The sequence below is a fragment of the Prunus avium genome, chromosome 5 (assembly GCF_965620075.1).
Source record: "Prunus avium chromosome 5, drPruAviu1.hap1.1, whole genome shotgun sequence".
Classification (NCBI taxonomy): domain Eukaryota; kingdom Viridiplantae; phylum Streptophyta; class Magnoliopsida; order Rosales; family Rosaceae; genus Prunus; species Prunus avium.
The window spans coordinates 27,143,387-27,157,904 of NC_142288.1; the positions used below are offsets into that span (position 1 = coordinate 27,143,387).

Consider the following 14,518-nt stretch of genomic DNA (forward strand, 5'->3'; position numbering starts at 1 on the left):
CCTACTGTTTTTGGTTTGTGACCCTCTTGTTGTTTCATCATAGCAAAGGGTGGAGAGCGAGGGCAGAGGTGGGAGAGAGATGGAGTAAGGAAGGGGATGAAAAGTTGCAGAAAAAAAAAAAGGAATTTTCATTAAAAAATTAAAAAATTATTTTTTTATCCACATGTCACAATGTGATTGGACATGTGGGCTCCAATTATTTTTCACATCACACTTAACAGAATTTATAACGGCGGGGACTATTTGTGATAAAAAGCTCAAACGTTAAGGACTATTAGTGTCACAAAAAAACCTCAAGGACTATTCGTGATAATTTTGTAAACGTGAAGGACCATTTGTGATAAAAAGCCTATAAAAAAAAAATGGAAATAAATAAACTAAATGGGTAATATTTGGGAAAATAAGGCCCTGCTTGGCCCAAATTGGTGGGCTGGGGCTCGGTGTCTAGGGCCTGAGGGTAAGTCTCTGTTCTTGAAATATTCTTGTGATCTAATGTTCAAGATCAAGACACGTTTGATCTGTATATCAAGCGTCTGAGTTTTATTCACAACCTTTGGGAATTTGGAGGAGAACTAGTCTTCTAGAGAAAAATACTGTACTGTTTCAGCGTTTGAATGGCATTCCTAGAAGGAAACTCTGCTTACAAATGACAGACTTCCAAAAGTACAACCAATGTATACATGACAACAGAGAAAAAGATGCAAATCTCGGCGAGGTCGAAGCAGCTTGAGACACTAAAAGTATCTGCAACTTGATAATTTCTTTTGACAATTGGACTTTATGGTCACCTTAATCACAATTTACAAGTGCAGGTTGAGATGTAGCAGGACAGAGGAGCTAGGTGTTGCTGGTTCCATCAATATCCTGCAAAGACAGAAAGCACTTAAATTATCATAATTGAATTACCATAGCAATCTGATATTACTTCAATAGGAGCAAATGTGACTGAAATTAAGGGAAAAATTCCAGATGATAAAACTGAGACTCTCATCACTCCTCCACAAGGACAAAGCTTGCTTCTATGCAGTGTCAAATCCTTTTTAAACTTTTTTTTCCCCTTTGTATCAAATGAAAAACCCAACAAAACAGCTTAAACTCTCAAAGAATACAGCAGTCTCGTGAGGATTACCTGACTGTAGAAACTTCTTGTCCGGAAGAACAAAGCCAAGGCAGTGAGAGACCCCAAAAGGGTAGCACATGCCATGATAAGGAATGATAACCTAAAGCAGTGAGTTCCGGTGCATGTATTCCATGCCGTCGACGCTTCTTTGTCATAAATATGCCCGATCACTCTCACGGAAAAGATATAAGATCCCACAGGAGCGGCTATGGTAATGGCAATGAATATGGTTCCCATATGTAGCACACCAAATATCTCAGAAGTGATTGTGGGCATTAGCGACCACTGAGAACCATAAAAAACACCCACCAGTAGGGATCCAGTATAAAGAGCACAAGGCATACCAGAAGCAATCACCACATGACCGATGCTCATGCCTGCTAGAGTGATTACCATGAATAATGGCCTTGCCCATCCTCTCAAATGCAGGAAATGATCTGATACATACCCGGCTCCAAAACGACCAAGGAAATTCCAGATACTCCACAAAGAAATCAAAGTACTTTTCTCAAAGGTTCTGTAGCCCAGTGATCCTCCTATCTGGTTGAGGTTATTGATGGTGGCAAGTCCTGAGCCCATTCCACATACCATGGCAATAAACAAAATCCAGAAGTCCAAAGTGCACATGGCTTGGACTAGATTAAAATTTTCTCTGGATTGCAAAGTCCTATCATTACTATCCAGCTCTTGATCAGTATTATTGCTAGGCAAATGGCGATACCCAGAAGGATCTTGTATATGGCTCTTTTCAGTATCTCGCCAGTTGGACTCACCATCTATTAACTGGTCACCCTCAGCTAATAACGTCTGTGAAAACCTATTAGACTCCCTTTTATGTGCTCTAATTGCAATGCAAAGAGGTGAGGCAAGCAGCAGTATAAGCGCAACAAAAGCAACGACACGTATGGCTAAGCACAACGTAAGGAGGTTCTCTAATATTATAAATCCCATAAGGTAAGCAGCAACAATGAGAGCAATCAACGACATACTATTTAGGTGCTTCTTCTCGTTTCCTTCGTACTTCTTGTGGATCCTCACAAACCACATAAGCAACAAAGTATTTATGGTAGGTAGCAGTGCCAGCATCAGGAGAAATGAAGCAGGTTTCTTGTATAAAAATGTCCAATATATTTGAATTAATATTGCTCCACTCAGACCAAGAAATCCCTAACACGGAAAAGATAAACTTCTCATCCACATCAAATCCAAGTATTTAGATCAGAAAGAACTCAAGCTCGGACATTAGCCATTACACATGAGCCATGGCACTGACAACCACTTCATTGAGCATCCTTCTAGCATAGTAACCAGTTTCAATGGATATAAGAATTGTCCGGAAGGTCAGGTGAAAATTACTGCTTACCATGTCATAAAAGAAAGAGGGGATGGAAAAAAAAAAACAAAAACAAGGCCCTGCTAACTTATGTTGCTTGTTAGTACAAGAAAAACAACATAAAGTAAGATTATATATATATTCATAGAAGAAAAACAATATAAAGTAAGATTATTTTCTAACAAACAAAAAAAACTAAAGGCAGCTCTCCCAGATTTGAGCACAACCAATAATCCCATCCTACAAGCCAAAAGTTTCTTCTAGAACATCAACCCAATTACCCAAATACCTCCATAATCTAATTTTCTCAGTAAAGTAACATAATTGGCCAAAACAACAAATGGGTTAAATCGAACCAATTCACTTCATTAACAGAATAAACCTTCACTGAGAAAAGCAGATATTTTCCAAGGAAACAAACAGAGTTGCCCAAAAAAAAAACATGAAATTGCAAGTACCTTCATGATGCCAACAATGGTCCCTTTATAATATGGGAAGTTCCTGACACCAGTGACCGCATTGGAAGTGTTAAAGAAAGACATAGCATGAGCCGCCACGAACATGAAAAGGCATATCACCGGCACCGGCGGCAGGGGAATAATGCCGGAGACGGCGGCCCACATGAGGAAGTAACCCAAGAAGCACTGGGCCGCCCTGCCCAAGAGGACCAACCAAACCACACGCCACGTGGCGGAGCATGAGTAGAGGAGGCCAGAGAGGACCCCACAGTTGGCTCCAAAGTCCTTGAACACTGAAACGGTGTCGAGGGTCGACTGATCATAGCCCTGTGTGGTCTTCAGGGTCTGAGAGTAGATGGAGAAGGTGTAGAGGGAGCCGCTGCTGCACTGTATCCATATGCTCGCCACCGTAGATACCCATTTGCTGTCGAAGAGCCTCAGTCTCAGTCTCTTTCTCTGTTGACTGCCCTCCATTTTCTTTTTCTTTTGGGAAAAACCCCGGTAAAGTCTGCATCTTTAATTTTGGTGGCAAAGTCTGCATCTTCGATTACAACATGGTCGTTTGTTGCTTTCTGTGATGTGTGGGTTTTTAGTTTGCTCTTGTGCCCACGTGTTGTCTTAACTTTCAATGATATGAAAGGTGGCACTTTTATGAACCAAAAATGCACTTATTTTTTATTTTAAAAAAGAGTAAAATTTATATGAAAAAGTGAGTTTTGATCAAATAAATAAGAACTGATAACAACCATCTTTAGCAAATTACATTTCAACTAAAGTTTTGATCAAAACTTCCACATATAAATGAACAATATGACACCCACGATCTAGCCCAGTCGAAAATGATCTTCACTTGCAGACCAGAGGTCTCAAATTTGAATCGCATCTTAGTTTTCTGTGTGTGTGAGAAACTCCATCCCCTGTAATTTAGGACTACCACTTGGTACCAAAAAAATTAACAATATGACAGAAAACTCTCTTCTTGAACACAAACCATTTTTTATACATGTAAAAGAATTGTACACCTACAACAGTTGTAATAGATCACAAATTAACAACAGAATGCCAAGAGATCACAACCTCAAACCACAATAATATTTGCCTTATTGGCCTCCACACAACGTTGTCATATTTTGACTCACAGTCATGGAGAATGCCGCAATCTTTTGAGCACAATCGAGCTGTAGAACCCCCTAGTTCGAAAGAACAAACCGAGAGCAATAAGAAACCCAAAGAAAGCAACAGATGCCATGATCAGAAAAGACAACATGAAGCAGTGAGTGCCATTGCAGGAGTCTTCTGCAGAAGCTTCTTTATCATATATGTACCCAATCACTCTTACAGAGAAAATATAAGAACCAATAGGACTGGCAATGGAAATTGTGTTGAAAATAGTACCCATGTGTCTTATCCCAAAGATTTCAGAAGTGATTGTGGGCATCAGTGACCACTGTGAGCCATAACAAATGCCAACTAGGATTGAACCCACATACAAATTTCCAGAAAAACCAGATGAAATTACAATGTGGCCAGCAGCCATGATTGCTAGAGTAACAGCCATCAACAATGGCCTTGCCCATCCTCTGGTATGCAGCAAATAATCTGAGACATACCCGGCTCCGAAACGGCCTAGAAAGTTCCATATACTCCATAGAGAAACAAAGGAATTGATCTCAACTGTTGTGTAACCAAGGGACTGGCCTATTTGGCTCATGTTGTTTATTGTGGCCAATCCAGACCCCATTCCACAAATCATGGCAATAAACAACAACCAGAAATCAACAGAACCCATAGCTCTCAGTAGATTCATATCTTCAAGATGATCTACCAGCATTTCATGTTCATGTTCTACAGGTTCCCCTGATGCAGAGAACTTTGATGATGCCAATCTTGGTTCAGGGTTTTCTAGCAAAGGATCAACAGTCTCTGGAAGCCTCTTTGACTCAAATTTCTGGGCTTTGGTTGCAATTCCAAGGGGTGAGGCAATTAAGATTACAAGAAGTGCTATGAATGTAGCAATACTCGCCCATGATGTGAAACTGAAGATGTTTTTCAAAATGATTATCACCATGAGATAAGCAGCTATGAGCAGAGCAAAAGCAGAGAAAGCATTCAAGTACTTCTTATCAATATCAGATCTATGAGCTTCATAGATTCTCACATGAGGCATGAACAAGATGGAGACAGATGTAGGCAACAAAGCCAGCATAAGAAGGAATGTGCTGGGCTTGTCTTTGCAGAACGTGTCATAGACTTGGACTAGCATTGCTGAACTAAGACCAAGAAATCCCTGGCCATGAAAACATATGTGGTTTCATTAGACATTAGCCAGCTCCCAAAAGCGAAAGAAATGCAAACACTATATTATCATTTAAGTTTATCTGTTGAAGATACCAAAGAACAAACTTTTTTCTCAATTTTCGTCTAATTGGTGAATCTCACACACCTTGAGTAGGAGAATGCGAAAATTCTGAATCTGAATTTAAGACATTATATTAAATAACTTTAACGATTGTTTTTGAATATAAAGTTGTCATAGGAATTCCAAGAACCCCACTTTCTTGCTCATACATTATGCATCCTATGTGAATGCAGGAAATTTCTAGTAAACTCACGACTTTAAAGAGAAATGTTGTATTACATGCGCGTGAGTGACTGCTAGTTATTGATGCAGCTAGCATATCTCCATATCTCCCTAAACCCTATCTCCCATATTATGCCAACTGACTAGGTGTTTTACCATGTATATGTGTTCTAACTTCTATATTATAAATCATGTGAAGAAAAATATAGCATATCTCCATATCTCCATGGTACAAATTTGCTGCTTTTATTGCCCTCCAATAAATATAAACAAGTAAGAATCTATGAAGCAAATTTGTAATATAGAAGTTAGATTAGTACTTCTTCTTGACATTTATCTCTGTGTGATGAACAATGTAGTCATCATATCTATCTAACCTTCATGATGCCCACGATGGTCCCACCGTACTCAGAGAAGTTGTGGACCCCGGTGACCACATTGGCGGTGTTGTAGAAAGTCTGAGCGTGGGCCGCCAAGAACATGAACAAGCACACAGCCGCGACCGGCGGCCTCTCGACCAATCCGGTCACAGCAGCCCACAAGAAGAAGTACCCCAAGAAGCACTGGATAGCCCCCGCCGCGTGCACCACCCAGGGCCCGCCGATACGGCGATGATTGAGTGCGACGGCGGAGTATAAAATCCCCGATAGGATGCCGGCGTTGGCGCCTATGTCCTTGAAGACGGACACCGTGTCGAGCGTTGATTGGTCGTAGCCCTGGCTGGACTTGAGCGCCGACGAATAGATGCTGAAGGCGTAGGAAGAGCCGGCGGCGCTCTGGATATATATGCTGGCCGCTGTGGCCGTCCACTTGCTGCTCAGCCTCTCCATCTCTGCCATGGCTTAGCTTAGCTCTCACTTTTTTTAAAATGAAATCTATCTTTTATATATTTCGCTGTTACCATTTTATTGGCTATGCTGTCGACAATGATTGCAGCTAACATCAAATTTTCAAGATTACCACACACAATCCGTGACAGCTTTCTTTCAGACCTAACCAAAACAAAAATATCCTACTTCTGTTCTGTTGCCACAACAGCGCTTGTTGAAAAAGCAGTTCTAGTCTCGGTAATTTTCACTAAAATAAGGTGGCTTTTAAAAGATAATTTAAGGATAAAAAAGTCTAGTGAATTTAAGGAGGGTGTATTCAATTAGGATTTTAATAGATTGTTTTGAAGCTTAAAAGTCCAGTGGTATTCAATTAAGATTTTTAAGTAATGAATAAAAGTCTGGTGGTATTCAATTAAGATTTTAAAATAGATTGTTTTGAAGCTTAAAAATCTAGTGGTATTCAATTAGGATTTTTAAGTACTAAATACAAGTCTGGTGGTATTGAAAAGCTTATTGATTTTGAAATATTTCATTAAATGGTGTATTGTATGAGACTTTTGAGTAGATGATATAAATACCAAGCCCCATAAAAAATCTCATCATTCTATGCCTGATTCTCACTTTTCTTTCTATTTTTCTATTTTTCTTTCTATCTCTTCTCTGTGTTTCTTTTATGTGAGACCTTGCAACCTTTGCGTGGCTGCCACCCCCCAGCAATCCACTGCCAAACCCCATCAGAACCATGTATTTGGGTGGCTTTTCTTCATTTGGTGCTTCTCATGCGTAGTCCAACTTATTGAACATTGCAATCTGACACACTTTCTATGATCAATTTGACATTTATTATATTTGACATTGCAATCCAACTTATTGAGTATTAATTATATTGTTGATTGTTGGTATCAAATTAGACATTTTGAACTTTAGTGTGCTTTTTATATTGATGTCCTTATGAGTTGCTGGGTGTGTTTCTTTTATTGGTTCAATAATGCTGTGGTTGAGCGTCATTCGACTATTCCCAGCTGGTTGCTAATACAGGTTGATTTTTTGGAACTAATGTGAATGTGAGTCGTGCTTTAATGCATGCATAGCTTATTTTGGATCTTGCAAAAACCTACAATATAACAATGAACAAATATACTTTAGCTGGATTTTAAGCTCGTGAAGTGTGGATAAGGGATGATAGGGATGAGGTCCTCTGAGAGATTGCATTAAATGTAACACTTGTCTCTAATTTATGACTAAGTAATGAACTTACAAAGAGAACATGTAATGTATTGAAAGAATGTAGTCCTGGTTTGTCATTTTGGAATGAGCCCTTTACGTAGATTGCTTATTATGGGAGAGAATTTTTGTCTTGCTTTTGTTAAAGGAGATTTCTAAACTAACATTTCTCTTGAGTAGTTTTTCTTTTTGGATATTTGAAGTATATATGTTATATTGAAGTTGCTTGGTTTTCGCATATAGGGTCGGAGTTTTTGAAGTTCTTTGTACATTTGAACTATGACATTGTTTTGTTGTTTATTGTTTATCAATTGTATAATGTCAACTTCTTGGTAGCTTTTTCTCTTTTAGATTTGTTTGGCTTTTAGTATGATGGTTATGTTATGTGCATTGCTTTGTTTTGCTGTCTGTTGTGTATATTTGTGTTTAGTTAGTTAGGTTTTAAGGGATGTAGCTCAAAATGGTAGAGCTCTCAGCTTGTAACCTGTATGAACAAGTGATAGAGTTCAAGCTTGTATAGAAATATAAGTAAAATCATGTAATTGCAATCTATTAAAATCATAAGTAAAATCCTAAGTGAATTAAAATCATAAGTAAAATCATGTAATTGCAATCTAGTAAAATCATGAGTAAAATCATATAATTACAAATCCGGCTGAAATCCATTACATTAAAATCATGTAATTGCAATCCATTAAAATCTCAATTGAATACACCCCCCTAAGTAATATGTAATGACATTTTATTTATGAATTTTTTATAATCAAGATTTTTTACTCGGCTATGTATTTTCAATGCGATTTTACTTAAAAAGCAAACGCATCCACACAATACACATTTCTTTTCAACTTTCCTGTCATGGACCAAGTAATTAGGCATCCACACAATATCCTATTCTATTCCGAGTTCCTAGTCTTTGAGGGAAAAGAAGAGAATATCCTATTATCCTTCCTTTTCTTTGGGGGGAAGCATATCCTATTTCTAATCAGAAAAGGAAAAAAAATTAAGTTAAAAAGAGTGGTTTACACAATTACCTTACCAGTGCAACAACAGACAAACCTAGGGCTAGGAGCATTGGATATCTGAGAGTTAGAGGAAAGGTACTTAAATTTGTCTAGCCTGAAAGTGTTCAGGCCTGCGTCGTTGCCTTTGCAAGTGGGCATCCTGCTAGAGCCAGATTTGATGGAGGAAGAGAGAGTAGGCCAAACTTTTCAATTTGTCCAGAACAAGGTAACATTTTTTTATTCGCATGATATTTAGTTGGTATAAGAATTGCATCTTTTATTTTTTCTTACATATCTAACTAGAACAAATTTCTAGCCTTTGTTCTTGCCTCTTGGTTTGGGTTGGTTTTCTTATTTGTGTCGTCGTTGCTTAGGTCGTGCTAGCTCTTTTGTTAAATTAATTTTCCAATTTGGTGGAGCCATGAAACTTAAGACAGAAGATTTCCGTGCATTTACTCTTTTTTATGTTTTCTTCTTTTGTTAAGAGCATGTACAACTCGGCGGACCGCATCAGTGAGTTGCCACTTGAAATTCTGGCTAGTATATTGTCTCTCTTGCCGCTAAAGGAAGTGTTGATTATTGGCTCAAATTGCACCCACGTGTGTTGATAGTTTCTTCATGATGGCTGCCACACTAGCCATCACATGGCCAAAGGAAGAATTGTGTCAGCCGACCAAATATTGTGGGTGGATGCTGTCAAGTGGTGGCAGCAGCTTTGTAGGAGAATAACAACCTTGCAGAGCCTTTGCAGAAGAATATTGAAGCTTTGGCAGAAGATGGGAGCACGTGGGAGACAAAAGCCATGCAAACTTGGCTGGCTTTCTGACTTCATAGTTGGCCTCATAATTTGACTAGCTGGCCTTCACCCGTTGGCTTCTCTATAAATTGAGAAGCATGGCAGCAGCTGAAGGAGTGAAGTAGAGGGAGAGAAACAGCAAGAAGCCATTCGGCAGAGAGAAGAAAATTCTCTCAAGTTGTCTTTGCTTTGTATTTTCAGTTTCTCTTCCTATTGTAAATGTGTGAGCTTGGGTTATTTGGGTCTTTGGGAAATTGAGTGATAAACACTGTTGTATGTTCTCATTGATTATAGTGGAATACTCCGTCGTCTCCAAACTGGATGTAGGCATTGCCGAACCAGTATAAATCTTGGTGTTCTTGTTGGTGTTGTTTTGTGTCCATTATTTTATCTCCTGCTAGTTGTGTTTATTTTCACTCGCACTTGGTTGACGCTTCCGCACAACAAGTGGTATCAGAGCTCCAGTTTCGACCGGGGAAATTGGCGTGCTACAGTACTGTGAACAGTACCAGTTCTACAGTACCGTGAATAGTAGCTGCGCTACAGTGCCGTGAATAGTGATTGCTACAGTAGCTGTGAATAGTGCCGAGTGGATTTGATGGCTGGAGATAAAGACGAATCTGGGAAGGAGAAGGAGTCGGCATCGTCTTCGTCGGCACCTACATCCAATAGACATCCGATCGCTACTACAAGGTTAGAGGTTGATAAATTCAATGGCTCTAATAGTTTTGGTATGTGGCAATGTGAAGTTATGGATGTGTTGTATCAACAAGAATTGGATATAGTTCTGGAGGATAAACCAGAAGATATTGATAACAAGCAGTGGACGCGAATTAATCTTCATGCTTGTGCCACTATTCGATCGTTCCTTGATAAGGAGTTGAAATACCCATATATGAAGGAAACTTCTGCTAAGGAGTTTTGGACGAAATTGGAGGAGAAGTATATGACCAAGAGTGCAGAAAATCGGCTCTTCTTGAAGAAGCGACTCTTCCGATTTCAGTATCGTCCAGGTATTTCTATGCATGAACACCTCAATGATTATAATAAAATACTTGCTGATTTAGCAAACCTTGATGTGAAAATTCCTGACGAGGACAAGGCACTATGTTTGTTAAATTCATTACCTGATGATTATGATCATTTGACAACTACTTTGTTGTATGGAAAATCCGAGGTGAAACTTGAGGAGGTGTCTGCGGCATTGGTGAATCATGAGTGTCGTAAAAGGGATCAGAAGACTCACAATTCACAAACCGAGGCACTTGTTGCAAGGGGTCGAACAGAGGAAAGAAAATCTGGGAAGCGGGGAAAATCTCGTTCCAAGTCGCGAGGGAAGTTTCCTGCTAAAGACGAATGTGCCTTTTGTCGCCAAAAGGGTCATTGGAAGAAAGACTGCCCCAAATTGAAGAACAAAGAGAAGGAGAAAGCGAGTTCTGAAGCAAATGTTGCAAAATCTGGAGATGATGATTTCGAGTTTGCTTTGGCTAGTTCATCTGCTGATGGTCACTCCGAGGAGTGGATTTTGGATTCAGGTTGCACCTATCATATGTGTCCCATTCGGGAATGGTTTTCTAGCTTCGAGGAGCTGGATGGTGGAGTTGTTTTGATGGGCAATAATAATGCCTGCAAAACACAAGGAATAGGCAAAATCTGTTTGAAGATGCATGATGGAACAGTCAGAGAATTGAGTGATGTTCGGTATGTACCGGATATGAAGAAGAATCTCATCTCATTGGGCGCTTTGGAATCCAAGGGTCTCAAGATCACCATGGAGGGTGGAGTTCTTAAAGCTGTGTACGGGGCACTGGTGGTGATGAAAGGTACAAGACGAAATAACTTGTATTTCTTGCAGGGGAGTACAGTTATTGGTGGAGCAGCTGTCACCGAAGCTGCTGACGCAGATAGCACAGACACTACGAGGTTATGGCATATGCGTCTTGGGCATGCTGGTGAAAAAGCGTTGCAAGGATTGGTGAAGCAAGGCTTATTGAAAGGTGCAAAGGCATGCAAATTGGAATTCTGTGAACACTGTGTGTTGGGTAAGCAAACTAGAGTAAAATTTGGCACCGCTATTCACAACACTAAAGGCATTCTTGATTATGTTCACACTGATGTTTGGGGACCTTCCAAGAATGCATCTTGGGGAGGTAGCCATTATTTTGTCTCCTTTGTTGATGACTTCTCTAGAAGAATATGGGTGTACAGCATGAAGCGTAAAGATGAAGTCTTAAAGATATTCCTGAAGTGGAAAAAGATGATTGAAATGCAAAGCGGTCGAAAGATCAAGACTCTCAGATCAGACAATGGTGGTGAATATAAGTCTGATCCTTTCTTGAAAGTTTGTCAAGATGAGGGTATTGTGAGGCACTTCACGGTTAGGGAGACACCGCAACAGAATGGGGTGGCGGAGCGCATGAACCGTACTTTGCTTGAGAAAGTTCGGTGTATGTTGTCTAATGCTGGTTTAGGCATGGCGTTTTGGGCTGAGGCGATTACTTATGCAAGCCATCTCATTAATCGGTTGCCGGCTGCTGCGAACGAGGGCAAAACGCCCATGGAGGTATGGTCTGGTAAACCTTGTACTGATTACAAGTATTTACACATATTTGGTTGTTCTGCTTACTATCATGTCAGGGAAAGCAAGTTGGATCCAAGAGCAAAGAAAGCTCTATTTATGGGCTTTAGCACTGGCGTGAAGGGATACCGACTCTGGTGTCCAGATGAGAAGAAATTTGTTGTAAGCAGAGATGTGACTTTTGATGAGGCTGCTATGGTTAATCAGAACAAGCATGAAGGTGAAACTGAAGCGACCAAGACCATGAGTAGTTCAAAGCAGGTGGAGTTACTAAAGACTCCGGTTGTTCCAGTAAGGTCTGATGTTACAGACACTAGTCCTGCAGTTGATTCTGATGATGAGGACGATGAAGAGGAGGCACCTACCCAAGAGCCTCCACAGCAACAAGATTTTATTGCAATCAGAAGACAGAGAAGGGAAATTCGGAAGCCTGCTCGGTTTACTGATATTGTGGCATATGCACTTCCTGTTATTGAAGATGATATTCCATCCGCCTTCAAAGAAGCTGTCAGAAGTTCAGAGAACGTGGAGTGGAAGAAATCTATGGATGAGGAGATGAAATTTCTTCATAAAAATGAGACTTGGAAGCTGGTTCAGTTACCAAAGGGGAAGAAAGCAATTGGTTGCAAATGGGTTTATGCCAAGAAGATGGAATCTTTGGGAAAAGACAATGTAAGATTCAAAGCCAGATTGGTAGCTAAAGGCTACGCTCAGAAGGAAGGCATTGACTACAACGAGGTATTTTCTCCTGTAGTAAAACATTCTTCTATTCGTATTTTGTTGGCTTTGGTTGTGCAGTTTGACCTCGAGTTAGCTCAACTTGATGTCAAGACGGCGTTCTTACACGGTGATTTGGAGGAAGAGATTTATATGTCTCAGCCAGAAGGTTTTAAGGTTGCTGGCAAGGAAAATTGGGTTTGCAAATTGCAAAAATCATTGTATGGCTTGAAGCAGTCTCCAAGACAATGGTACAAGCGATTTGATAGGTTTATGATCGGGCATGAGTACACAAGAAGTCATTATGACCATTGTGTATACTTTCGCAAGCTACAAGATGGATCCTTCATTTATCTGCTTTTATATGTTGATGATATGCTGATAGCATGTAAGAGCAAAGTGAAGATTGAAAGGTTGAAGACTCAACTGAGTAATGAATTTGAGATGAAGGACTTGGGAGAAGCTCGGAAGATACTGGGTATGGAAATTGAAAGAGATAGAGCGAAAGGCAAGATTAGTCTGTGTCAGAAGCAGTATTTGAAGAAGGTACTACAACGTTTCGGGATGAATGAAAATTCAAAACCGGTTAGTACACCTCTTGCCCCTCATTTCAAACTTAGTGCTTCTATGTCTCCTAATACTGATGAGGAGAGTCATTACATGGCTCAAATTCCATATGCAAGTGCTGTTGGTAGTTTGATGTATGCTATGGTGTGTACTAGGCCTGATATTTCACAAGCTGTTAGTATTGTCAGTAGATATATGCATAATCCAGGAAAAGGGCACTGGCAAGCTGTGAAATGGATTCTACGGTATATTCTGGGTACTGTGGATGTTGGTTTATTGTTTCAGCAAGATAAAGTTAATGGTCAATGTGTTGTTGGATACGTAGATTCTGATTACGCAGGTGATTTGGACAAGCGTAGGTCCACTACAGGTTTTGTATTCACTATTGCTGGAGGTCCAGTAAGTTGGAGGTCGATTCTGCAATCTACTGTTGCTTTGTCGACTACTGAGGCTGAATGCATGGCGGTAACAGAAGCTATAAAGGAAGCCATCTGGCTTCAAGGGTTGCTTGATGACTTAGGGTTCAACAGGACCATGTGGATGTGTATTGCGACAGTCAGAGTGCTATTTATTTAGCAAAGAATCAAGTTCATCATGCACGTACGAAACACATTGACGTGAGGTTCCATTTTGTTCGTGAGATTATTGAAGAGGGAGATATTCTTCTTGAGAAGATTGGAACCACCAGCAATCCTGCAGATATGTTGACGAAACCAGTTTCGTTGCTCAAGTTTAAGCATTGCTTAGACTTGATTGGAATTTGTAAAATTTGTTGATTGCCCCGTGGGGGATTGGGAGACGACTATTGGGAGTATTACGAGTTTGGTACAATTTGAGCCAAGGTGGAGATTGTTGATTATTGGCTCAAATTGCACCCACGTGTGTTGATAGTTTCTTCATGATGGCTGCCACACTAGCCATCACATGGCCAAAGGAAGAATTGTGTCAGCCGACCAAATATTGTGGGTGGATGCTGTCAAGTGGTGGCAGCAGCTTTGTAGGAGAATAACAACCTTGCAGAGCCTTTGCAGAAGAATATTGAAGCTTTGGCAGAAGATGGGAGCACGTGGGAGACAAAAGCCATGCAAACTTGGCTGGCTTTCTGACTTCATAGTTGGCCTCATAATTTGACTAGCTGGCCTTCACCCGTTGGCTTCTCTATAAATTGAGAAGCATGGCAGCAGCTGAAGGAGTGAAGTAGAGGGAGAGAAACAGCAAGAAGCCATTCGGCAGAGAGAAGAAAATTCTCTCAAGTTGTCTTTGCTTTGTATTTTCAGTTTCTCTTCCTATTGTAAATGTGTGAGCTTGGG

At 40.2% G+C, this 14,518-nt stretch overlaps 2 protein-coding genes across 2 annotated transcripts; both read right to left on the minus strand.

Annotated features, from left to right (window-relative positions):
- Window positions 1–578: 578 nt before the first annotated feature.
- Window positions 579–3,742, minus strand: LOC110748686 (protein NUCLEAR FUSION DEFECTIVE 4-like). The gene is made up of 3 exons (XM_021948638.2): window positions 2,912–3,742; window positions 1,130–2,287; window positions 579–864 (listed from the first exon to the last, which is right to left on the minus strand). Exons 1-3 carry the CDS (start codon window positions 3,383–3,385, stop codon window positions 838–840), a joined length of 1,659 nt encoding a protein of 552 aa, XP_021804330.2. The 5' UTR covers window positions 3,386–3,742; the 3' UTR covers window positions 579–837.
- A 145-nt stretch (window positions 3,743–3,887) lies between these two features.
- On the minus strand, window positions 3,888–6,502 carry LOC148294593 (protein NUCLEAR FUSION DEFECTIVE 4-like). Its single transcript, XM_088253354.1, has 2 exons — window positions 5,870–6,502; window positions 3,888–5,198 (listed from the first exon to the last, which is right to left on the minus strand). The coding sequence occupies exons 1-2, from the start codon at window positions 6,329–6,331 to the stop codon at window positions 4,053–4,055; spliced, it is 1,608 nt and encodes a 535-aa protein (XP_088109480.1). The 5' UTR covers window positions 6,332–6,502; the 3' UTR covers window positions 3,888–4,052.
- Between the last annotated feature and the right edge of the window lie 8,016 nt (window positions 6,503–14,518).